The sequence below is a fragment of the Petaurus breviceps genome, unplaced genomic scaffold (genome assembly GCF_028583685.1).
Source record: "Petaurus breviceps papuanus isolate PSGF00001 unplaced genomic scaffold, PetGlider_PUasm1.0 38, whole genome shotgun sequence".
Lineage (NCBI taxonomy): Eukaryota > Metazoa > Chordata > Mammalia > Diprotodontia > Petauridae > Petaurus > Petaurus breviceps.
The window spans coordinates 82,103,709-82,130,116 of record NW_027186304.1 but is presented as its reverse complement, the minus strand read 5'-3'; the positions used below and the strand labels follow the sequence as shown (position 1 = coordinate 82,130,116).

Below are 26,408 nucleotides of genomic sequence, written 5' to 3'. Positions count from 1 at the left end.
ACTGGAAACGAGAGCTCCTTAGCACCAGACCATCTCTACAAGGTCAGCTACCAGGACACCATAGGAGTAGTCGATCAACACTTAATCGTCTATACAAGTACTGAGGAGCAGGAAGGTGAAAAGGAGAGGCGCATATAAATTCTACGATCCCATGCGATTCTGTTCCCCTGAGTGGTGGGAGGTGGGTTTGAAACTTACACCAGTTTATCCCTCCCAAACAGGTAATTAATTAAGCTTAATCTTGTAAAATTCTTGTGTCTACCCTCTTTCCTCGCTGTAGATTTTCCATCTCAAAAACACCCGAATAACCAGACAGGTGGAGCAAACTTCCTACCCCAAGATCACCTGCAGCTCCGATCCTATTATTCTATGATAATCGGTAAAAGGAAATGCCCACCACCAAAAATCAAAAGTGAAAATGATGAAAGGCTGAGGGCCTCGAGCTCTCTTTAAAAGCACGTGGCCACACCCAGTCAAACTCCAGAACTGCCTCAAGCCCTTCCACTCCCTCCTCCCCTTCCCTTTCACCTCCCCCACGGAGGGCGGGGAAAGAGGAAATCACCAGCCCAAGTGGTCACGTGGCATCCCTAGCTCAACCAATCGCTGCCCGGCCTGTGCGGCGGCGCGGGAGGAGCCCGGCCTACTCACCGCCTCCGGGCCGGGCCTTCCCGTCCCCGCCGCAGGACGGCGCCCCACTCGGAGGCTTTTTCTGCTGGTCTCGGTCACCCGAGCTAGGTCCGGGACAAGATGACGACGGCCCTGCCGCGGATCGAGCAGCTGTCCTCCCGGGTGGTGCGTGTCCTGGGCTGTAACCCCGGACCCATGACGCTCCAGGGCACCAACACATACTTGGTGGGGACCGGCCCCAGGTAACGAGGCCGGGCTGCTGCGTGAGCTGTGGGGCGGGGCCTGCTCCCTGCCCTTGCCCCCGCGAAGAGGGGCTCAGGCCGGGCCCGGGGCGCGGGCATCCTCCCCGGGTCGCAGTTATTGCTCAGATGAGACGCGGGGTCTTTTAAAGCAAGCAATTTTAAAACGTGTTGTGTTTTGGTTTTGGGGGCCCAGCTGCTGAGAGGGGGCGGAGGACCCCCACTCCCCAGAGAGGGGCACCCGAGGTACTAGTGCCGCCGGAGCAGCCCCACTTTCGGCTTGTCCCCGCCTCGCTTGACCCCAACTCCTCGCTCCCTGTAGGGGTGAGATCGTGCTGGAGCCTTCCTAGGAGGTCCTACTCCACACCTCCCACCAGAGGGCACGATCATCTGCCTTCCCTATGATCGGCTCGCTTGTGAACCCGAACGGTCGGGCGTCTGCACCATCTCTCGTTTTCCTTTGCAAATAGTCCTTGTTTCTCAGGATTCTCTCCTTTGACATTTATAGGCAATGTTTTAGTCTCCTATTTTTGTTCTGTTGCATTTTTAACTGCTTCAAATAAAAGAAATTAGGATTGTAATTGTTGGTCATATCGTATTTTCATTAGTATAAAAGCTGGTGTTAGAGCAAATGGTGAGAGCCTAAATGCTGTGTCTATCCACGTTTAGTTAGCACCCAGGAAAAATTGGATGTTAGACGAAAAGGTCAGCCATTCTCACCACTTAACAAAGGATCAAAATAACATGAGAAAAGTTCACCAGATTTCAGCATTCTCTCAGTCTTTCATAGGAACTCCGTGAATATGTTGTTACTGTGGAATCCGTGTGTACTTATGACAAGTAAATATTTATAGGACTTACTCAAGCTCTTGTATCACTTTGCTATACTGTCATCTACATCAGTGGTATCAATAGAAATGGTACAAAAGGATCCCTGTGGTCCACATATTGACTTAGTTTTAAAATATATGTAATCTATGTTTTATTTTATTTAGTTAAATATTTCCCAGTTACATTTTAAGATTTTTCAGGTTTCATGTGAGAGCTCTTAAGTCAGTTCAACTGGTGATCCATTAAAATGCCTGCAATTTACTTCTTACATGTAAAAGCTGTACTAGAGGAAAATTAATGTCTGACAGCAGTATAGGGGAAGGAATGACTGGTGTGCTGAAAGATGATATAATGAGGCAAGCTGAGACAGTACAGGTGTGAAATGATGAGCTTACATTAGGGATGAAGCACTAAGAATGCCCACCTACAGCAATGAGCATAAAAACACCTCTTCCAGATCACACACATTACCACCTAGATCTAGTACCTGCTTGGTATCCTACTGGAGCTGACTCCTCTTGAATCAACCAAAAGGCTTGCTTGATCACATCATACCTTTTGAACTCCTTTTCCTTAGCCATACTAATGTAAGTTCCTTCCATTTGCCACACAAGGCAAATTGTGACAGGAAAATCAAAGAAATATTGAGGATTTGGTCTTAGAGATGCTCAGGAGCATATTACTGTTCACTAACTTTTTTACTGTTCACTACTTTTTACTTGTTTTTTTTACTTGATTTTTACTGTTCACTAACTTCATTCACACCATACCATACAAGTTAGCTATAACCCTTAAATTACATAATGTTAGAACTAGAGGCTTGAGAAGTTAACATAATTCTACCATTTTAGAAATGGGTGAACTGAGGCCTAAAAAGAGATATTGGTTTCCCTTAATTTGTGGTAGTGCCCCCTTTGTGGTACAGATTACAACCCATCTATACCCATTCATTTCATTCAACACTTATTCAAGTTAGTCAATCGGTTAACAAGCATTTATTAATAGATTTCTATGTGCCAGATACTGTACTACGCACCAGGTTTTCAAAGAAGGGCAAAAACAATTATATTCCTTAAGGAGGTCACCCCCCTGAAATATTCACATGCCTTCCTCTGGTTTTTGTGATGATATTTGAGTAACAATTAGTGGATCATCATACTTGTGAATATATTCAGCCTACTTTTTAAGAATAGGACCTTTATTTTATTTTCTTGCATTCCCTCAGAGTCCTCAGCACAAGTACGGGTTAGCTGTGTGAAAAACACGTAATTATTCCCACAAACTGTTGAAATGTATTAGTTTAGAAAACCTTTTCATAATTCAAGTAAATAATGTAAACAGGATTGTAGGGAATTATTTAAAATTGGAATGGGAAGGAGAGAAGCTGGTAAGGGAACAAACCTCCTGTAGGAGCATTCATTTATATATAAACAGCTTATATTCTAATAAAAGATTTTTAATATCTTCATTAAACTGATTTTTTAAGAACTCTACTAGTTAGCACTATGTTAAATTTTATATTTGTTTGGAAGTACTAATTGACATTTTACTAATTTAAACTAAATTTCTTCAAGTTAATATGAATAAGTCAGTTTTATTAAGTAATTAAGAATGAAAAAGAATGTGAAATGATAATTGAGAAGGGAACTATAACCCTTACATTACATAATGTTAGAACTAGAGGCTTAAGAAGTTAACATAATTCTACCATTTCAGAAATGGGTGAACTGAGGCCTAAAAAGAGATATTGGTTTCCCTTAATTTGTGGTAGAAAGGGAGATTTTAAAGTGGGACTTAACTCTGAAGAAAGTTTAAAAATGTAAATGGGAAGATCATAGAGAAAAAGTAACTTTAGCTTATATAACTTTAAAAGTAACTTTATCTCCCACTTCACATCTGAAAATGTGAAGTTATGGTTCACAACAAATCTATATAACTTAATTACTATACCTAGTGTAGAAGAGCAAACTTGTCAAGAAAAGCTATTCAGTCAAACCCTTTGGCACCTATTGGACACAAGGCCATTAGGAGAGGTCTCTGAGTTCTCTGGTGTTAGTGCTTTGAGGTTTGCAAGGCTCTTTTCACGTCATCTCATTTGATACAACAACATTATGAGGTATGTGTTGTTATCCTCATTTTACAGCTAAGGAAACTGAAGCTGAACAGAGGTTAAATGACTTGCCCAGGGACACAGAGCTAGTTGGTGTTTTGAGGTAGGATATAAAGTTTCCAGAAACTTAGTAATAGTAGCTAGATTTTTTGTGGCATTTTGAAGCTTGCAAAGCACTTTACAAATATTACCTGATAGCTACCATTTATATAGTGCCTACTATGTGCCAGATACTGTGTATAAAGAAGTGGGTTAAGAGAGGTAAAGTCACTTGCCAGGGTCACACAGCTGGCAAGTGTCTTAAGACTATATTTGAACTCAGATCTTTCTGACTCCAGGATGTGTGCTCTATTCACCTAGCTACCTCACTACTTGCTTGCCCCTCTTGTAACCTTCAAGATCTCAGGGTTACCTCTATACCATGATAAGTCACCAGAGTAGAATTTTAGTGGAGTTTTCCTAAAATTTAGCTTAAAATAGTCTGAATGGCCATCATGCTTCTATTATCTCATGCTTAATAATTCTATGTATATTTCTATTGTTTGATTCCATTATTTAATTTCTCTTTTTAGGAGAATTCTTATTGATACTGGTGAACCATCAATTCCAGATTATATCAGCTGTTTAAAAGAAGCACTGACTGAATTTAACACATCAATCCAAGAAATTATAGTGACTCACTGGCACCAGGATCATACTGGAGGGATATCGGACATATGTAATAGCATCAATACAGGTAAGCAGAAATGTCCGTTAATACTGTTAGGAAAACTGGGGTTTTAAAGGTCTTGTATTTTAGATACGGAATACTAAGTAAACTATTAAAGTATTTACTGAGCTTTTCCTGTTTGCGTACTTCTTCTAGACACTCTTTAATATTTATATGCCTGGTAAGTATTATTCTTGTTTAAATATAAAAGGAAGAAGAAAAAATGCTGTTTACTATTTCATATCCCCTGCCCTCCCCATCCACTTGCAGAAAAGGAAAAGATACCTTGCCACTTAGAATAAGTTAAAGATTTATCAACCTGTTGCTAATCCTCTCCAAATTTAGTTAGGCTGCTCCTTGGACTATAGGAATACAGTCTTATCACCAGACTTCTGCTCTTAAGTCTTTCCAGAAGGGTAGAAGCTTCCAGAGCTTGTATTCTACTAACACAGACTTCGAGAACTCAATGTCCCTTTCATGCCATAATGAGACATCAAGAATGTGGAAAAAAGTATACTGTTCCAAGAAAAATCTTGGAATTTAAGCTGAGCTTTAAAGGGAGATAGGGATATTCAGAAGCCAGTAATTAGCACTCTTTGGGTAGTCATTCAACCAGCTACAAATCCATCTGTCTTTATTACCATTTGGACCCATTTGTCCATTTTATTCACAAAGATATCATGAAAACTCTTGTCATGTGTTTTGCTGAAATCAAAACTTATTACATCTGGAGTATTTTCCTGGTCTACTAATTTATCAAACTGTGACATGAATATAGTTTGGCCTGTCCTCTTAATTAGCCTACATGGATTCTTTATGATTAGCACTTCATTTTGTATTTGCTTACAAACTGTCCATTAAATAATATATTCTGGAATATATCCAAGAATAAATGTTAAATTCTGTGTCTCTAGTTTTTACCTTTTCTAGTCCCTATTTTAAAAAATCAGAAGGCCTGTCTCCAGCCTTCTAGAACTATTTCATTTCTGCAGAGTTCCTCAGAGATCACAGACAACAGTTGTACAGTCACTTCTTCAGCTTTTTTCATTGCGCTGGAATACATTTACCTGAGCTGTGACCAGTTCTCATGCAGCAGCCATGTTAGTCACCAAGCATTTACTAAGTCCTTACTCTCTACCGGACATTGTGTTAAGTTCTGCGAATGCAAAGAAAAGCAAACATAAGCCCTGGCCTCCAGGATCATACGCTCTAAAGGGAGACATCCCAGAGATATGCAAAATATATGCAGATCGCTGGAAGGCAGTCTGCAAGGAGGTGCAGGTGCAATCGGAGACACTGGCAGAGGCCTCCTTCAGAAGGTAGGCCTTGAACTCAGTCTTGAAGGAAGCCAGAGAAAACAAGACAGAAGGAGAAGGGGCAGAGCATTGCAGGCATGGATGATGCTCAGTGAAAAGGCCCAGAGATAAGAGTGTCCTATTCAACTACAATTAGGCCAGTGTAGTTGGATCAGTGGAGGGTGATAAAGTACTAGAAGACTAGAAAGGTAGGAGGGGCTCAGGTAAAGGATATAATTAAATGTGATCCTAGAGAAAATAAGGCACTTACTGGGGTGCATTGAATAGGGAGTGATTTGGTCAACTGAACGTGTTAGAAAAATCACACTGGCAGTTAAGTAAATGATGGATTAGAGTGGGAAAAGACTTGAAGCAGGTAGGCCAGTTAAAAGTGTATTGAAGTAGTGCAGGTAAGAAGTATAAGGGGCTGAACTAGGGCTGTGTGAGTGGAAAGAATAGGATGTATACAAGAGATACTGTGAAGACAGAAACAACAATATGTGGCAACAGATTAAATATGTGTGGTGAATGAGGAGGAAAGTGAAGAGTAAAAAAATGACAATAAGCCTTCAAGCCTGGGTGACTGGGGAAGATGGTGGTGCCCTCAACAGTAATAGGGAAGTTTGGAAAGGGGGAAGTCGGGGGAAGGAGAAGAAAAAATTTCTGTTTTGGACATGTTGTCTTAGAGACACCTATTGTAGGATGAGACATCTAAGAGGCAATTGGAGATGTAAGACTGGCGCCCAAGAGACTAAATATTTTCACACATACATATGTGTGTGTGTGTGTGTGTGTGTGTGTGTATCTGGAATCACCTACATAAAGATGAAAATTGAACCCCTTGTTGCTGATGAGATCACCAAATAATACAATAATATTTTTGTTTGTATACTCAGGGATGAGTGTTTTTCAGCATTCCTAGATATGTTTCCCCTATAGAATTTTCATCCATTGATGCTATCTATCCTTCCTCTGAGCACTTTTGAAGTCTGCTGTCCTTAAAAATAGTACATCTCCAACTATGCCTAGCTTTTTGACAAATTGAGGTGTTGTGGCCATTTCCCCTGGAAGTTTCTATTTCCACCTCAGCAACTAGCTCCTCATTATTATTAAGAATTCAGAGTAGAATTTCCCTTTGTTGGTTTCTTAATTTTTTTTTTTTTAACTAAAACTGAAATTATCAAGTTAGTAGATGTCTGGATAATTGAAGAATCCCATCCCTTCAATATCATGCTTTTGATTTGTTTTCCAAACTCCTCATCTGTTTTCTTTTTCTGTTCAAATTGTCTGTAGTGTACTCCAGTGATAACGTTACTAATACTTCTCCCCTCATTGATCTCACCCTGTTTGCAGGATTTTCTCACATGAGTCTACCTTCTTAATATATAATTGGTCCCTCACTCCTTCCATTTTCTTCTTTGTTTTGAATAAGATTATATCCAGTGAGGACCATATTCTAATCACACTTCATTGATGCCTATGAAGGCACTTCTGCCTCCTGGCATTAGGACCTCTAGTTTATCTTGCTTGTCACCTAAATTTTGTGCATTTGTGTACAGATTTTGGAGCCTTGTGTTTTGCTAATGGCTCATCTCTTAGATTGTTGTGTCCTGTGACCTTTCAGATATCTGAACTGTTATTTTTCCTGTACTGTAGCTATTATGTTTGATACTTTGTTGGGGATGCAAAGGTAGTTTTCTTCCTCTTCCAGTTTAATTAAAGTCCTTTAGGTTATATTTTAAGATCAGAAAAACACATTCTTGCCAGCTTTTGTTAGGTATATCCTGGTTATTCCCAGTGAATAGAGCACCCTCCCTGGAGTCAGGAGAACCTGAGTTCAAATCTGGCTTCAGACACTTGATAGTTACTAGCTGTATGACCTTGAGCCAGTCACTTAACCTCAATTACCTTCCCTTTACCCCTCCAAAAAAAAGAAGCCTTCTACAGTTAGATCTCTGATCCACAATTGTCTATAAAATCAATTTCAAATGCTTCTGCCATTCAACGAACTCCAATAGTAGCTCCATTTTATATATCCTGTCTTATATTTTGCTACTCCCCAAAACAAAATTTCTGCTTTGGACAAGCTAATCTCTTTAGTGTCCTCTGCATACACCATTTATGTGAGATAATTTTCTTTAATCTTACTTTCTCCTCCATCCTCTCCCAGTGCATTCCTCTTCCCTACCCATACCATTTTTTTTCCCTTAATCATCTGAATACAACATCCAAGTCTTCTGTCTAATTACAATCCCTCAGTGACCTCTGGTATTTTTTTCTTTTTTTTGGAGGAAGGAAGGCAGGGCTTTGGGGGTTAAATGACTTGCCCAAGGTGACACAACTAGTAAGTGTTAAGTATCTGAGGTCAGATTTGAACTCAGGTCCTCCTGACTCCATAGTCGGTGCTCTATTCACTGCGCCACCTAGCTACCCCTGACTTCTGGTATTGATAAAGTTCTGAGAGGCTTCATATATCATCTCCCCATATGTATCAGCAACCACCCTGGCATACCCAGGATGGCTGCTACCACAGGTTCTTAGATCTGTTTGTACTGGGAAAGCTAGCTGTCTAAGGGGTCAACAATCTTTTTTAATTACATTGACTAGTTCAGGGGAAAAGTCAGCACTCTGAACTTAAGAGAAAATAAAAGCAGAGAAATAAAGACCAACAGACAGGGCTCTGACTGCCTGAATCAACTCTACATTTTACATACATCCCTGCATCAAGAGAGCCTTTACATCTGAGCAGTTGGAAAGCTCTGAACATGGGGCTACTCAGAATCTTGACCAGGGAACCACAAGATCCTTCTCATGAGCAAGCCCCCAAAGTACATCTCAGAGCACATACACTTTTCAGAGCCAGAAGGCATCACAACCCTTATGACTCAGTGCCTAACTAGAAATTAGCAAAAGGTGTGAAAGCCTTCCTACAACAAAGCCTCTCCTAAACAAGCTTCCCCTAATGGGCTCCATGTGAGGCCTGTTAATGGGTGGGGAAGATTTTAAACTCCATTAACATTATACCATATAACAAAGTAAACTGTTTAACCTTATTTAGTCCCTTTTGATTTCTCTCTTGTGTTTACCTTTTTATGTTTCTTTTGACTCCTTTGTATGTTACATTTTCTCTCAGCTCAGGTCTTTTCATGAAAACTGCTTGGAAGAGTTCTTTGTTAATGATCCATTTTTTTCCCTGTAGGATTGTAGTCAGTTTGGGTGGATAGTTTATTCTTGGTTGTAAGTCTAAATCCTTTGCCTTCTAGAACCTCATTCCAAACTTTCCACTTATTTATTTTGGTGGCTGCTGAATCTTGTGTGACTATGTTTCTAAGGAACTTGAATACTTTCTTTCTTGCTACTTGCAGTATTTTCTCCTTGAGCTCTGGATTTTGGCCATAATATCCCTGGGAATTTTCTTTTGGGGATCTCTTTTAGAAAGTGACTAGTGGCTTCTTTCAATTTCTATTTTGCCCTCTAATGCTAAGATATCTGGGCAATTCTGTTTTATTATTCCTTGAAATATTATTTCTAGGCTCTTTTTTTTGTTCCTGGCTTTTAAGTAGTCCAGTAATTATAAAATTATCTCTCTTCAATCTGTGTTCCATATCAGTTGTTTTTCCTATGAGATATTTCACATTTCCTCCTATTTTTTTTTCAGTCTTTTGACTTTGTTTCATTATTTCTTGATGCCTCATGAAATCATTAATTTCCATTTGACCGCTTCTAATTTTCAAAGAATTTATTTTCTTCAGTAAGGTTTTATACTTCTTTTTCCAAGCTGTTAGTTCTCTTTTCATATCATTCTTCTTAGCCCTTGTCTCTTTTCTCCATTCTTTTCTCTGTTACTCTCACTTGATTTTTAAAACCATCATCTAGCTCCTTCTTTAACTCTTCTAGGAATTCATGTTGGACTTAGGTCCCAAGCTGCATTTGCTTCAAGTAGATTTTTTGTTTTATGTCTTGAGCTTCTCTATTGCCATAATAGCTCTTTATAGTCTTATTCTTTTTTTGATTGCCCATGCATTGAGCCTACATCTTGACTTTGGATTTTATGTTACTGCTGGACTTTGTAGTGTTCTAAGGGTGTGGGGGACGAGGGGCAGTGTCTGTCCTGAGCTTCTGTCCTCTTACAGATTTTTTCTGCTTTCAAAGCTCTGGCTGGGGAACTACAAGCTTTTGGTACTGCCAAAGTGGTGTTTTCTGGGAAGAGGTCTATTTACTGCCTTTCTGGTTTGAGTTCTGCCAATACCTCACCCAGGTTTGGGTCTGTCGGCTTGTTTCTGGTTGGGAATTTCAACTCTCCTTTGTTCTGGAATGCTATGTCCCACTCTTGGGCACAGAGACACTCAGCTACCATGTGCTTCTAGGTACTCATTCTGTGATCAGCCACAGACAGGGCCAGCACTCATAACCATTCCTTTCTGCCCTGGATCTATGACCTAGCACTGTGTGGTAGGCAACAATGCTGCCAGAAGGCACCTGTTCCTGTACCCAGAGCTTGCTCAGGGATTCCTTGGGATCACTTTTTAGTACCTTCTCTCCGTTTCTGGACACTGGAATGCTCTCCCCAGTGCCTTGAAGACCTGTCTATCTCCCCACCCACTTAGGGCTGGAAAAATGACTCACTATGGCTTCTTATTGGCTTTCCTGATGAGAATTCAGTCTGGCACCTTCTCTAATTTTTTGTTAAAGAAGTGTGAGGAGAGACATAGACTCTAATGTGTCCTTTCTCTTTCTCTATCATCTTGACTCTACCCCTCAGGCAAGATTTCATGGAGGTATTTTGCTTATGTTAGTTTTTGCATGATAATGGTGATAGCTGATTTTTATATTGCAGCTTAAAGTTTACAGAATATTTTACATACATTACTGTAATCTCATTTGACAGTAACAAGTGGGGAAACTAGGACTCTAAGCTGACTAAGACTTTCTCAGTAACTTGCCAGTGGGTCATATATCTAGTTTGTATCAGATATGGGACTCTAATCCAAATACTGCATCCAAGGCTATCACTCTTTCTGCTGTGTTTTATATATATATATATATATATATATATATATATATATATATATATATATCCTCTGAAGGAAGAGCATTTGAATAGGCCGTTACGTAAGGGATAACCTTTCTATGTATAAAGCATAAGGCATAGAGACAGGAGAGGACAGGAAGAGATTCAGAGAATGCCAAGTAGTCCAGTTGGGCTGGAACATAGTCTGTGTGAAGGAACATAATGTACAGTAAAGACGGGAGAGGTAGATTAGATCCAGACCATGGACGCTAGGCTAATTATATTTTATGTGGTTAGTACTGAAGAGCCACTGAAGATTTTTACCAGAAAAAGAAAATGATCACACCTCTTAAGAAGAAGTGACTTTGGTGTGGTATGAAGGATAGATCAGAGAGGCAAGAGGCTAGAGGCAGGGGCAGCAATCAGGAGGCTGTGTTGTAAGGCAGAAAAAGGCTGAATTAGTGTGGTAGCAATAGGAGTGGGAGTTCATGGGAGGGAAAGAGGCTGCAGAGGTAGAACTCGTGTGTGTGTGTGTGTGTGTGTGTGTGTGTGTGTGTGTGTGTGTGTGTACTACGAAAACTTAAACTTCATGAAAGCACAGTGTTCTTATTTCTCTGTTGTCTCAAACAGTTCACTCAAATGCTCACCAATTAATTGATTCCTTTTTTTTAACCTGTGGAGAGAGAAGATTTACTTGTTATAAGAGCTGACATTTATTTATTTTTTAAGCAATTGGGGTTAAGTAACTTGCTCAAGGTTACACAGACAGTTCTTTATCTGAGGCCAGAACCAATCCCAGGTCTCCCGACGCCGGGGCTGGCGCTCTTACTCACTGCACCATCTGGCCGCCCCTGAGAGCTGACATTTAAATAGAGCTTTTGAAGGTTTGTGGAATGCTTTAAAGGTATTATATCACATTTGATCTGATTGGAGTTGATCTCATAATAATCCCTTAAACCCTGAGGTAGACACTTAATATTATGAGGCTGACAGACTTTTTCAAAATCCTGCAGCAAATAAATTTCTAAAGTGGGATTCGAACCCAGATCTCCCTAACACCAAGTCCAAATTATATCAGTTACATTATAATTATAATTATACATTACAACTCAGGTTTTCAGTGTTAGCACCACATTGTTGTCTTTCCTTCAAACTTCAGGACAGGATAATCCTTTACTTCTTCAACCTTTTACTATGGCAACCTATTTGATATTGGATCTCTTTTACCTGTGTATAAGTATCAGTATTTTATTAGGGATTTACAAACACCGTTCTAAGGTTCTATATTACTATCTCATCATCAATACCTTGAAGTTTGTTTTGTTTTTGGAGGCAATCAGGATTAAGCAACCTGCCCAGGGTTGCACACCTAGTAAGTGGCTGAGACTGGATTTGAACTCAGGTCCTCCTGACTCCAGTGCTGGTACTCTATCCACTGCACCACCTAGCTGCCCCCATACCTAGAAGTTTTCAAAGCTGGCTAAGACTTGAGAGGACTATTTATAGAATTTTATGTTAACAAAAGGGAATTTATTTATGCATATATGTATGGAGAGGCTTAGAAAATGTAGAGTTCCTCTAGACAAAGTATCTGTAAGATGCAAGAAAAAACTAGCATTCCTGACTACTTGCTGCTGTATGGAGAATTTCATCTGAGAATTTTTGCATCTAAGGCACCTAAATACCACAAACCACACTTAGGGCAAGCTCACCTTCAGTTGGTAAGGATGATGCAAGGTTACTACTAAGGGAAAATAGGGTATAGCAGAGGATGAACTTTACTTCATCTCAAAATCTGATAGCCTATTTTGAAAAATTTTTTTGCCAACTGGGTGCTAAACTCTATTGGGTTTTTTGCCTAAGACCTACAAGTATCATTCATGCCCTCTAATTAGATTCCGTGCTCCGTGAGAAAATTCTGGTTACCTCATTCTAGGTTTTGTCTCTGGCTATAGTACCTCCTGTTTTTCTGAGCCTCCATCACTTCCTTGGAATGTAAGGAACCTTTTCCTTCTGATAACTGCAAGTATCATCATCATGAGGGCCCTTTAAAATACATAACTTTGGTTTGGTTTGGTTTTTTTTAATGTGACTTATGTATTTTTGTGACCAGGCACTGCATATTGCATTAAGAAGCTTCCACGCAATCCCTTCAGGGAAGAAGTTATAGGAAATAATGAACAAAAATATGTTTATCTGAAAGATGGAGAAGTGATTTATACAGAAGGAGCCACTCTCAGGTAAATACTTGACTGTTTTGTGAGCTGTTGTTTCAAAAATCACATTCCACCCAAGGACAACCAAAACCTGACCAAAGCCAATTTCTGTCCACCTTTTTTAATACAGATCTATAATTCTATAATCTATTGAGCAGAAAAGTAAAGTTGAATTAATGGATACCTGTGCATTTGACTAGGGCTCTTTCCTCTTCTAGTCCAATGTTCTTTCATCTATATGAATCACAAAATGTGACCTAATAGGATCTTCCAAGGGATTATGGATGGGTTTCTTAAAATGATTTTCTTAACATACGCTTTTGTTTCTCACATGAAATAGTCTTGTACTAATTCTGAATAAAAAATAGATGTTACTTTGATGATAAAGTCATATATTGGGCTATTCAGGCTGAGTCTAATACAGTACCTGCATCTTGACAGGATCTGTGTATTCAGGTCCTGGTCTTCAATTTTTCAGGTTCAGAAACTCAGTTTATTTTAACTAGTATGGTCAGCATGACTTAGCCTAGGCTAACCAAACTCAAAATCAGTCAGGCTATATAACCTAGACTTTTTATTAATTTTCATTTAAAAAGCTACTAAGTAGACTGGGATATTGGTATAGGATGGTCAATACATTTATTTCCCAGTGGGAAGGTCCACCTGGGAAAACCAAATCAGTATCAGAAAGATGCTACCTAAACATAGAATCAGAAGAGAAGCAGACATAAGAACTAAGGAAACATGGCGTTTTAGGACCAGTTCATGAAGGAGCAAGTAGTCCTACACAGATCAGTAGCTTCCAAGGATATTTATTATGTAACAGTATAACAACTTACTTTCCTAAAGATGACACTACACAATCAAGGAAAGAGTAAATCATGCTTAGCATATTTTGTTTAAGAAGGTAGGGGAGTATTTAATAAGTTAGCAAAAAGCTGGAAACAAAGCATGCTCAAGAATTGAGAGATGGCTGAAAAAACTTTAATACATAATTAAATATTATTTTGACATAAGGAATGACAGTTATAATAAATTGAGAGAGACATGAGAAAAAGTGAACTTGCTATTCTCTTTTTCTAACTTTTAATATTTTTTCCAATTACATGTGAAGCTAATTTTCGACATTAATTTTTGTAAAATTTTGAGTTTCATATTTTTCTCCCTCCCTTCACTAAGAGAGCAAGCTGATATATGTTATGCATGTTAAACATGTTTCCGCATTAGTCATGCTATAAAAGGAGAATCAGAACAAAAGGGAAAAACCACAAGAAAGGAAAAACAAAAAAAGTGAGAATAGCATGCTTCGATCTGCATTCAAACTGCATAGTTCTGTCTCTGGATGTGGGTAGCATTTTCCATCATGAGTCTTTTGGAGTTGTCTTGTCATTGTATTACTGAGAAGAGCTAAGTCTGTCATAGCTGATCATTGCACAGTGTTGCTGTTACTGTGTACAGTGTGCTCCTGATTCTGCTCATTTCACTCAGAGTCAGTTCATATCTTTCCAGTCTTTTCTGAATTCACCCACTTAACATTTTTTACACCACAATAGTATTCCATTACATTCATATACCGCAAGTTGTTAAACCATTTCCCAGTTGATGGGTATCCCTTCAATTTCCAGTTCTTGGCCACCAGAAAAGAAGCTGCTATAGATATTTTTGTACACATGGGTCCTTTTCCCTTTTTTATGATCTCCTTGGGATACAGACGTTGCCCTGTGGGGCATACAAACTTGCTGTTCTAATGCATAGCATTTCACTTCCAACTCCTTGTCTCCCATGTGGGGGACAACCTGTGTAAAGGTTAAGAAAAGGAGAAAATACTATATGGGAGGAGCACTAAAATCAGTTTGACTGAAATGTGCAGTGTAAGGGGGAGTAATGTAAAATCAGTCTCATTTACAACTTAACTTACTTTAGTTGCATTTTAGTCTTTTTGGTAATTATACTTTATATTCATTTGACATTTTTTCATTTAAAATGTTTTATTGGTGCTTTTTTTTTAAACACCTCAGGCACTTCCCAATACCTCCCATGGAAAACTAACATATAGAAAGACAATTAAACAAAGCATATTGGGACACCTAGTTGGCATGGTGAATAGAGCACTGGCCTTGGAGTCAGAAAGACCTGAGTTCAAATCCAGCTTCAGACACTTGGCTGTGTGACTTTAGTCAAGTCACTTACCCCCACAATTCAAGACATCATTCCCTGATGTCACTGATTGTCTTCAAAATGAAGGACAGACAGCAGTAGTATTACATGTGACTCTGAGAAAGTGTAATAGGAAGCCAGCCTGAAGAGCTAGGAGCCCCCAGAATGAAAAGCAGGGAAGTATATAATATAGCCTTTTTTTGCAAACTCAAGAAAAAAAAAAGCCCCTCAACAAGTCTCCCTGTCTCTGAGTATCACCTTACATTTTATTAGTAGTAATAGTAACAATAATAGCTGATATTTATAGAATGCTTTAAGGCTTGCAAAGTACTTGATGTATGTTATCTTATTTGTCTTTACAATTACCCTGAGATAGGTACTACAAGTATTTTTTTCATAGTATATAACCATAGGCTTAAACCTGCCCTTTCTAGAACTTTTAAAAATCTATTCTGCAGTCTAGCATAAGTATCTAATCATGCTCAGAGAAATTATTTTTAAAAATCTGAAATATTCTCACATAACCTCTAGTATTTTAAGGAAACCTAGTAGTTGATTAACTAAGGTTAAGAAAATATTTGCTATTGCACATTCTTATGAATGACTCTTCAGCTTCCCCTGGATTCAACTGATGTGCACCCTGGGATTATCCTATGCCGCATTTGTCTTGTAGAGCAGAAAATTTGATTCATATACTGGCCAGACATAAGTTCTGAAAAAAATACTACATTTCACACTACATTGGCATCTATATGTTATTTTTCATCTTCACCATATCATTCTTTAATACAAAATTTTTTAAACCATCTTACAAACGGTATGTTAAATACTTAATGGAATGATTTTTAGCATTTAAGCAAAAATAAAACTCCAAATAATTTCAGTTTCTTAAAAGCCTTTAGGCTTTGGCAATAGCCTTTGAGATCTTCATAATATAGTTTTGTTTGCCCATCAGTAATAAAGTTCACAGAAAAGCTATCTAGCCAAATAACCTTTGTCATTGGGAGGTGTTGCCTGAGGCCCCTCTAACCACCATCACTTCAAGTAAAGTCTTATTCCAGCCAGGCATATAACCTGGGATCTCAGGCCCCTACAAAAGAATCATAAGCTCTGACTTATACTGTCAAGTTGGAAAGGCTTCAAGCATGAATCCAGCAATAAATTATGTGTTTCCTGTCCAGGAACCAGCCAAGCTAAGTTGACCACTAGGTAATGATTTATTTATTCAGCCACAGCAATTCATGAAGACATTCTACTAAGAAGTGGCAAGATTGTGTAACATAATTATCCTTTCCCTGGTATGAAAGAGAAGATGTGACAATGTGATATAGTAGATAGGACACTGGGACTTAGAGTCAGAGAGACCCAGGTTTTAGTCCAATCTCAGACATTCCCAAGCTCTGCGATCCTGGACAAGTCACTTAACCTCTGAGGACCTCAGTTACCTTGTCTGTAAAATCAGAAAGTTGTATTCAATCCCTTCTAATTCTAAATTTGTGACCCTATGTGCACAAAACAATACAAAATATAGTAAGAATTCAGAAAAGGAAATGAATACTCTGAGCCAGGGTGTAGCTTATGGAAGAAATAACATTTGACTTAGACCTTGAAGAGTGAATGATATTTCAATGAAGAAAGAAGGCATCCAAGTTCTAGTAGGCAAGACGTAGTTAGAGCAGAGGTACAGAGGAAGGAACTTGCAGGCTATGTTTAGGGAACATCAAGCAATCTAGTTTGATTAGAGTGTAGAATAAAAGAAGAAAGGTTGGAAAGGTGCATGGGAGGCAGATTATATAAGATTTTCTTTGCTTGATATAATGATTGAGTTTGGTATTTATTTGGTAAGCAATAAGATGTCAGTGCAGGTTTGTGGGTTTGTTTATTAAAGCAGGGCAGAAACATAGAAGTTGTTTAATAGGAAGACTAATTTGGTTGCAGTGTACAAGGTAGATTGTAGTATAGTAAACAAACTGGAGAGGGGTTAAAAGGCCATTGTAGTAGTCCCAAGTGAGAGGGAATAAAGGAATACATTCCTGCTGGTGGTTGTAGAACTGGAGTCAGTTCAGATGAACAACGGTTTAAGTATTTACTAAGTACAAGGCACAAGTGCTAATAAACCTTGGAGATACAAAGACCAAACTTTTAAGAGTCCCTGTGAGAGGATATGACATATATACAAGTCAGTATGATACAGAGTAGGAAATGAAAGGGCAAAGCAGAGAACGCTTTTCTAGGAGTATTCAAGGAGAAAGAATATTTCTTTCATGTGGGAAGGATGAGGAAAAGATGTCATCTGTGCTTTGAAGGAATATAAAGACTCAGACAAGAAAAGGAGTACATTCCAGGGATGAAGGATGGTCTACATAGTAGTAGTTTGTCAGGAGAGTAAAAATATATACAGGGGAATGGCATGAAGCAAGTTGGAATTACATTATAGATGGTCTTAAATGCCAGGCAAAAAAAAAAAAAACCTTCTGTTTTATCCTGGAAGTCACAGAAGATTCTGAGCAGAACAGAGATCAGATCAGAGCTATGCCCTAGGAAGCTTATTTTGGCAACTGTTTGAATGACAGAAAGAAGAGAGATTAGAACCAGGAAGATTATAAAGCTCTTAATATTAGACCAGAGGAGTGTCAGTGAGGACCTGAAATAGCATGGCAGCAATGTGAGTAGAGGAGATTCAAAAGATATAGTAAAGGTAGAAACAACAGGCCATGGCAACTGATTGGATAGGGGGTGATGAAAATAGGAGTAAAATTCATCTGGGGTGACTAAGAGGATGATCACCAGAAATAGGGAAGTGTAGAGGAGTTAATAATTTAGGGTTGAGGGTAATTAGTTGGTTTTAGACATGTGAATTTGAGAAGCTGGACAGAAATTCAGGTAAGGATGTCCATCTGACATTTGGAGATAACATACTAGAGATCAAGTAAGACGTTTAACTTAGGTGAATTTAGAGTTCATCTGCGCAGGTGTGATCATTGATGCCAGTGGAATGAGTAAGATTGCCAGGAGAGTATAGAAAGAGAAGAGGGCTTAGAGCTGGGGGGAGAAAGGGGGAGAGCATTCACACTTAGGGAGCAGGAGGTGAATAAGCCAGAAATGCCAACAAAAGAAAGCAATGTCACACAAGGTCGGGGTGATTGTAAGAAACGGTGATGATCAGAAGCTGAAGAAAGGTAAACAAATGGTGAAGACAAATAAGAACCCATTAATCACCTTAAAAGAGGAAGGACAATGCACAGAGTTGTATAGAAGTAGACTTAAGAGGACTTGAAAACTAATTCAATAACAGAGGGAAAGGAATAAGTCACAGGCATCTTCAGATTGTTGAGCCTTAATGATTGGGACAGTAATAATGCTATTAACAGAAATAGATGATATCGAAAGTCAGAAATAGGGAGAGGTTTAGAGGGGGAAATATGTTGAATTTGGTTTTGAACATTTGGGGTGTGAGATTAAAATACCTGTGTAGAGGGGCAGCTAGGTGGCTAGTAAAGTGCCGGCCCCGGAGTCAGGAGCACCTGAGTTCGATTCCAGCCTCAGACACTTAACACACACACACAAAAAACTAGCCGTGCAACCTTGGGCAAGTTACTTAACCCCAATTGCTCTCCAAAAGGCAAAAGAAAAGAAAATACCTGTGTAGACAGTTGGAAATGAGGGTCTAACAGACAGGATGTTAGGGCTGTATTAAAAAGCCAAGAATAAAAATGTTTTTGTTCATACTTCAGGTGGACAGGATAAGAGAATTGTAGACAAATGGTAGAAATTTTTTTCGTCTCGACCTTAATTTTTTTTTAATTGAGCAAGCTAAAATGTTGAACTTTTTTTATATGAACATTGTCAAACCCAGGAAATAATTAAGTGACCAAAGAACCACAGAGGTTATACAGCCTCTGCTGACTCTAGGAAAAGAAAAACAAAACAAAACAAAGAGCTCACAGTGGTTATAAGCAAAAACTTTCTTGATTCTGTTGGTGGAGAGAAACTAGACACATGTGCTAGGGTCTGCTCTGATACCGAGGAGATCCCCCCACAGTGAGGCCAGGCCTTGATACATACAACAGTAGCTATGCAATGAGCTGTAGAGATGGCAGTGAGGGTGTAACAGCAACAAGGAGCAAAAAGCTTGTTTCATAGCAGGGTTTCATGACCAGAACGTGGTTCCTACAGGTGCTTGTCCAAACTCAGGGACCACCTAGGGCTGGTGTGGAAACACTTCTGGGATTTTGCTGCAGCAGCATTCATCCAGAGGGTGAGCACAAAGGATTGTTGTTACGTCAAACTCAGGGCATAGCTTGCTTGTGGGACCTTAGCTATGGAAAACAGGGTGTCTCCTAATAGTAAAAAAAAATAAAGCAGAGTCAAAAGAAAGGGATGGCCTTGGCATGGGAATCCTAACAACTTATATGCTCAAAAAATTCAGTCATTGAGAAACTAACTTCAGCACTTAAAAGATGTTTATTTTATCTATTAAGGTGCCTATAAAATCTTGGAAAATGGTCTCTGAGTTGTTGTGACCAAAGAAAATTCACTTGGTGGCCAGCCTTCTGGTAATGAGCCTCTCCAACCCAGGCTGGGTTTTGAGAGAGCAACAGTGTTTTCACCTGGCTTACATTTAAAACCTTTTCAGTTTGGCAGAACCTACTAGATCTCAGACTCTACTACCATACCTTCAACAAATCAAGAACAATTCTGCAATAAGATGAGGCCCTGGAAGGGGTATTAAATGGAGAGAGATAAAAATAGAAGTAGATGTGTATGTATATGTACCGTGTTTCCCTGATAATAAGACACTGTCTTATTATTTTTTTTTTGGAAAGAAAAACACCAGAGGGCTTATTTTCAGGGGAGGGCTTATGTTGTCCTGCCTCAGCTCTCCTCCGTGGCACTGCTCTCAATGGCGCCAGCAAGCAAATCATTGGGGAAGAACAGGATGATGCGCTCACTGCTGCAGCTCTGATTGGATGCAGCTCGGAGCGCGGTGTGCGTTTCACCGGCGGGGGGGAGGGACGGTGCATACAGAGGGTACCGTAATGTAGCGTGTAGCGCAGGGGATCACCTTCACTACAGTAGCAATCTCAATAGGGCTTATTTTCGGGAGAGGGCTTATTTTAGAGGAATCTTACACAGTAAGGGGAGGGCTTATTTTCGGGATAGGTCTTTTTATCGGGGAAACACGGTAGATATGTGTAGATATGTATGTATGTATATACACATATATACATATATACCTGTCTAGTTATAGTACCTATAGTTATAGTAAAGTTATGTCTTTTCAAAGATGAGCAAAGTGTTTTACTTTTAAACTAAGTAACTTAGTTAAATAAAATATACTTTAATATTTTCATAAATCATATATAAATGTATATATGTGTAGCACCAAGGTGAAGAAAATGTCTTAACTAAACTTACTTACCAGTTTAGCCAAGCAGAAAGACCAAAGGACAATCTGATTTTTTGCCACATTTTAGCTTGCTCAAGGCACACAAGAGCCTTCTAATGCTGTTCTAAGTGTGGGACTGCCATATAACATAGTGGTATTTTACGTACTTTGCTACTTTGGATGAGGTCCAAGAAAGTTGTGAATAGATGTGTAGTAAGGCTTATAAACAGATGTGTATATGGCTCTTACATAGAATATAAGGACTAGATAGCCTAAATTTATACTGAAGATTAGTCGAAATGAAATTAAGACAGTACAGCAATAAGATACAGATCATGTTAGGTACAGTCTTACCTTAGTGAGATTTGGCAGTGGATAGAGTCCTGGATGTGAAGTCAGGAAGACCTGAGGCAGTCCAGAAAGATAGCAAACATTTATCTAATGCCTCTGTGTGCCAGGCACTGGGAAGTCTCCATTCCCAAAGAGCTCACATTCTAATGGGGAGGATACACATAAAAAAAAGGGAAAGAAAGTAGGCATGGGCCTGGTATCAAAAGTCCTAAGAGTCAGAAGGCCCACACAGTCAGGAAGGGAGCAGAGCAGAACCTTCCCACAATGGAGGCTCCTCAAAAGAACTTGCCAGCATAGAAGGGAACTGGCGTGACAGTACAGTACTGCAGTGAGAAGATGTCAAAGTCCTGAGAGTGAGCACAGCCAGAAGGGGAAAGTTAGAATGCTGTCTTAGACACTTACTATCTGTGTAATCCTGGTCAAGTCACTTAGATCTCAGCCTGTTTCCTTATCTGTGAAGTGGACATAATAGCCCCCACCTCACAGGGTTGTGAAGATCAAAATGAGATAACATATAAAGTAATTTACAAACTTTAAAATGCTATTATCATTTTAAACCTTTTGGGGGCAAAGATAGCATGTTTTACCCTTAGTACTAACCATTGAGTATGCACTTATACATAAGGGAGGGATCTTAGGATCATAGATGTCCAACCTGCTCATTTTATAGATGAGGAAACTGAGGCTCAGAGAGGTTAAGTGGCATATCCACGTCACAAGGCTGCTGAGTGTCTAAGAGGAAAGGGAAAGTCCAGTGCCCCGTTTACTATAGCACACTCCCCACACCACAAGTAATTGATTCTTTTGGATACTGACAGTTGCTAATCCCCAAAAGGGTTTGCCAGGTAAATACTGGTGTAACTGCCACCTTTAGAAGAAGGTAGTTTCTTTGGCCTTACCGGAAGACAAGGGTGTGTATTAGTTGATTTCTCTTTATTGTCGTTAACTCTAAGGTAACATGATTGCTTATGACTTTTTGTTTCTTCTCTTAACCAGAATTCTACACACCCCTGGACACACTGATGATCATATGGCTCTACTTTTAGAAGAGGAAAATGCTATCTTTTCTGGAGACTGCATTCTAGGAGAAGGAACAACAATATTTGAAAATCTTTATGATTACATGAATTCTTTAGAAAAACTATTAAAAATTAAAGCTGATTTGATATACCCAGGTAGGCAACTGGTTTCAACTTATGTACTCATTTGTCAGGTAATGAGGTGAAGTTTTTTAAAGATACACAGTAATACGTATTTCCTTCAACTCCATCCCTAAGAATGCCCCATTTTGTTAAAAATATCTTCAAAGAGGGGCAGCTAGGTGGCGCAGTGAATAGAGCACCGGCCCTGGAGTCAGGAGGACCTGAGTTCAAATCCGGCCTCAGACATTTAACACACACACACACACACACACACACACACACACACACACACAATAGCTGTGTGAACTTGGGCAAGTCACTTAACCCCAATCGTCCTCCAAAAAAAAGTAAACAAAATTATCTTAAAAGAAGTTTGAGGGGTAAGTAAATACCTTTCTACAAGCATAAGAGGGTTATAATATATCAGTAAAAATACTGAGCAGCTCTTCTCAGTTTCCAAAAAGTGCAAGGGAAAAGTCTAACATTGCTAAGAAGTCTGACTTAAGTCAGTACTTCTCAGGTATTTTGATTCTACAAATCCTCCAGGGCTGTATAAAATGAAGCAGAAAGAGAACCAGATCAGGAGTCAGGAGGCTTATTCAGCTCTACCACTTTGAGCAAGTTACTTATTTTCTCTGAGCCTCTGTTTTCTCATCTGTAATATGAAGTAATGATATCTGTCTTGCCACTACACAAAGTGACTGTGAATCCCATGGCTTGTTGAAGAAAAATCTAGAAATTACTCTCAACCCCTACCAAAAAAAAGCCCATTGTTCATCTCACAGGTATGACAACCATTAAACAGAGTCTATAACTCTATTTCCCTTTATCTTAAAGACTGGGAGAAAGGGGAATTCTAACAAAATGGTCTAGAAGATAAAGAAGACAGAATCTTATTCTTAAACAGGACTTTCATCAGATGGCTACTGAGAAGCATAGTTTCTGCCACCCCCTGAAATGTTCTCATGATTCTCCTGCTAGTGACCGTGGAGAAGAAACAAGGTGGGGCAGTGAAAAGGAAAAGGTGAAAGTGAAAGAGCAGCTTGTTGCAGATTACCAAAGTGTCAGACTACCAACTAGCATCTTCCCAGGGAGCAGAACTAGGAATAATGTATACACTGACAACATTGTAGAGGAAAACTTCAAAACCTTTAGGATACTCATCAGTGCAGTGATCCAAAAGAATGAAGATCTAATGTCTCACAGAGCAGTGATGAACTTAGATGTCAAAGGAGACACGTGTAGGAATTGTTTTGCCATACCACGTAGGTATATATTAAGATATTTGTTTTACAGGGTTTTTGTTTTTGAATTAGCAAGTTAATTAGCAGGTGCTTGCTCTCTAGAGCAGGCACTGCGCCAAATGCTAGTGATACAAATAAAAGCTGAGAGTCCCTGTTCTCAAACTTAATTTCTGATGGAGGAAGATAACACATAAAAGGGAACTGAAGAGGGGGAAAGGTTATGAAGACATGATACAGCAGCATTATAGAGAAAAATCCCGGAGGGTTGAGAATGCAGGCTGGAGAGGAATGCAGACATGGCTGGCCTGGACCAACTCCTTGAACAACCAGCCAATCAGATGCAGGGGCCCTAGGAGGGAAGAGTTAAGTTCCATGTGTGAAGTCTAGTTATGCTGTCCACATCGTGACTTTCCCTATCCCAGTTTTACTATATCCCAGGTAGGCATAGGAAATTAAATAGGCATTTTGGAGGAGTTTTGCAGAAGCCACAGATGATAGGTAAAGGCCAGCAGACAGCACAGAAAAAGTTTAGAAATTCAGAAATGCATAAAATATTTGTATGATATTGTGCAATATCAACACATTTTATCTTTTAATACCATACTAATGCAGACTTCTCTGGTACAAAGGGAGGGCCAAAAAAATTTTACATGAATTTTCCAGATCATGGGGCACCACAACCCCTAACCTCTTCAATGTGGAAAGGATAACTGTAGTTGTAGGAGAAATAAGTCAATTAAAAATACTTAGGTGGGAGAAGATAAGATTTACCAAGTATTTTTATAATCTGTCAATATATAGTAAGGCTGTTCTGTGTGCCAGGCATCATACTAATCCTGGGGATGCAAAAAGAGGCAAAAGACAATCCCTTGCTCTTAGTAAAAATCCGCAAATAGTGTTAAGATAAAAGACTCTTAGGCAAATACTCTTAGGAAATTCATAAAATTTAGAGTTAGAAAATATCTTAAAGGTCATCAAGGCCACCCCTCTCATACATATAACTCAAAGCTCTGGAGGTCATTCCTCCTGCTGACAGGCCTAGGTCTAGTCCTGAGGGCTCCTAAGGGCTCAGCTTCTCTCTCTGGTCTATTGATTCTTTCCTGAAATAAAAATCTAAGAAAATGAGTAAAGCTTAGATATAATTCAAGTCTAGGTTTTCCCAAATGTGGGTAGTGGTCCTCTCTCACATTATCACATAGTGTATGGGTATCCAGTATGTCATGCAGCACAGAAAATGCCTAAGACATAAACTCAGGAACAAATATGGAAACATTAGACAGTCAAATATCACATGAGCCTCTACCCCATCCAACCCCACCCATTCTCCAGAAGGGAAAGACACTTTGTACAATTTCAAAATGCAGGCTTTTTTTCTCTTTTTAAGAAAATCCAATTTATCTACCTCCCATCTCACCTTCCCCCTTTGTCTAATTGAAAAAGAAAAACTAAACACCTGTTAGAAATATGTATAGGGCGGCTAGGTGGCGCAGTGAGTAAAGCACTGGCCCTGAGTCAGGAGGACCCGAGTTCGGTTCCAGCCTCAGACACTTAACACCCACACACAAAAAAACTAGCCGTGTAACCTTGGGCAAGTTACTTAACCCCAATTGCCCTCCAAAAGACAAAAAAAAAAATACGTATGGCCAAGCAAAATATGGTAAACGTTCTCACATTGATCATATCCAAGAGAAGTATTAATCATGAGTAATGTATTTCATTGGGAATCCTTTGGAATTATGGTTGATCATTGTGTTAGTTTTCCTAAGTCTTGGAAAGCTCTTTGTCTTTACAGTAATGTTGTTATTATATAAATTATTCTCCTGGTTCTATTCACTTCACTATGTATCATTTCATACAAATCTTCCCAGATCTCTCAGAATATAGCCCACTAGTAGATAAAGATTGCCTGGACAACAGCACCAGCTTCACTGGTCACTGTCAATCTAACAGTCCAGACTTCATGTACCAGACATTCCAGAAGTCTAATCACCTGAAAGCTAAGGTAAAGAAAAGGGAAAAAAAAGGGGATGGATGCTTTCTTATTCTCATAGACCTCAAAGGGAAGAGCACCTCCCCTGACAAGACTATACCCTCCTGAACCTTTAATCATTAACCAGTTATCAGAAACCCTAGTCTCCAAAGCTAAATCAATTAGGTGTCAGTATGCTATTCTGCCTCCATTAAAGGGACCCATCACCATGTAATTTTTTCAGGTTGATGGAAGAAGGGAAGAGGGAAGAGACCCTCAAACTGGTCAGAAACTCCCTGGTTAAAATAGTTGGTGCTTAATGTATACTTTGTAATGAATTATTTGTAAAGAAGTAACTGAAGCCCAGAAATCTTACCTGACTTGCTCAAGCTCACATAGGTATCAGGAAACTATAAAAAGAGATAGCTGCAGTTTCTGATCTGTGAGAATTATTTTCCACAAATTCACTATTTGGAAATTAAAGATGTTATTTTCCTTTTTAAACAATATCATAAATGGTAATTAGGTCCCCAAACTAACCACAGTAGCCTATTTAATTTTATGCAATGTGTCTGAGTTATAGCCTCAACTCCAAGCTCCACTCTTGGCCCAGGTTTGGGGGTAAGGAGGGATGCAGGGGTGGAAACCTAGAATAGGGGCTTTAGGACTTAGAGAAATAAAAAATCTATGGGAAGCCTCCTACAATCACTACAGAGGCTTTGGTGCCTGAGCCAGTTTTCCTCTTTTTAACATTTTTATTTGATTTATTTAAATTTTCTATTTTATGTGAACTTATCAACAAACTAATTATTAATTTATCATTAACTTAATTACCAATAAATACATATTTCAACATATAATTGTTCTTTATATAAGAAAAAATTGTTAAGAGAAATTGAACTGTTTTGTACAGTTTGGTTTTTTAGAAAGTATGTGTATACACATATGTAAAATTTAATAAGGTAATACAGAGCCATTCTGTAGCCCATTCTGTTCCTTTTTGTTTTCATCTATGCTTCTCTTACTAATCTATTATCCCATTACTTCTTAGCAAGGTGAGGCCTCTCTCCTGTACCCACCTTTAGCAAATAGGTATCATCCAGAAAAACACTGACCAT

At 39.1% G+C, this 26,408-nt stretch overlaps 1 protein-coding gene across 1 annotated transcript in view; it reads left to right on the top strand.

The window, feature by feature from the left end:
• Positions 1-597: 597 nt before the first annotated feature.
• LACTB2 (lactamase beta 2) overlaps positions 598-26,408 on the top strand; it is a 38,799-nt gene continuing 12,988 nt past the window's right edge. Inside the window, exons 1-4 of the mRNA XM_069100109.1 lie at positions 598-869; positions 4,380-4,543; positions 12,936-13,062; positions 21,932-22,110. Of these exons, the coding sequence (XP_068956210.1) occupies positions 748-869; positions 4,380-4,543; positions 12,936-13,062; positions 21,932-22,110 (592 nt within the window). The 5' untranslated portion in view covers positions 598-747. The remainder of the gene's footprint in view (positions 870-4,379; positions 4,544-12,935; positions 13,063-21,931; positions 22,111-26,408) is intronic.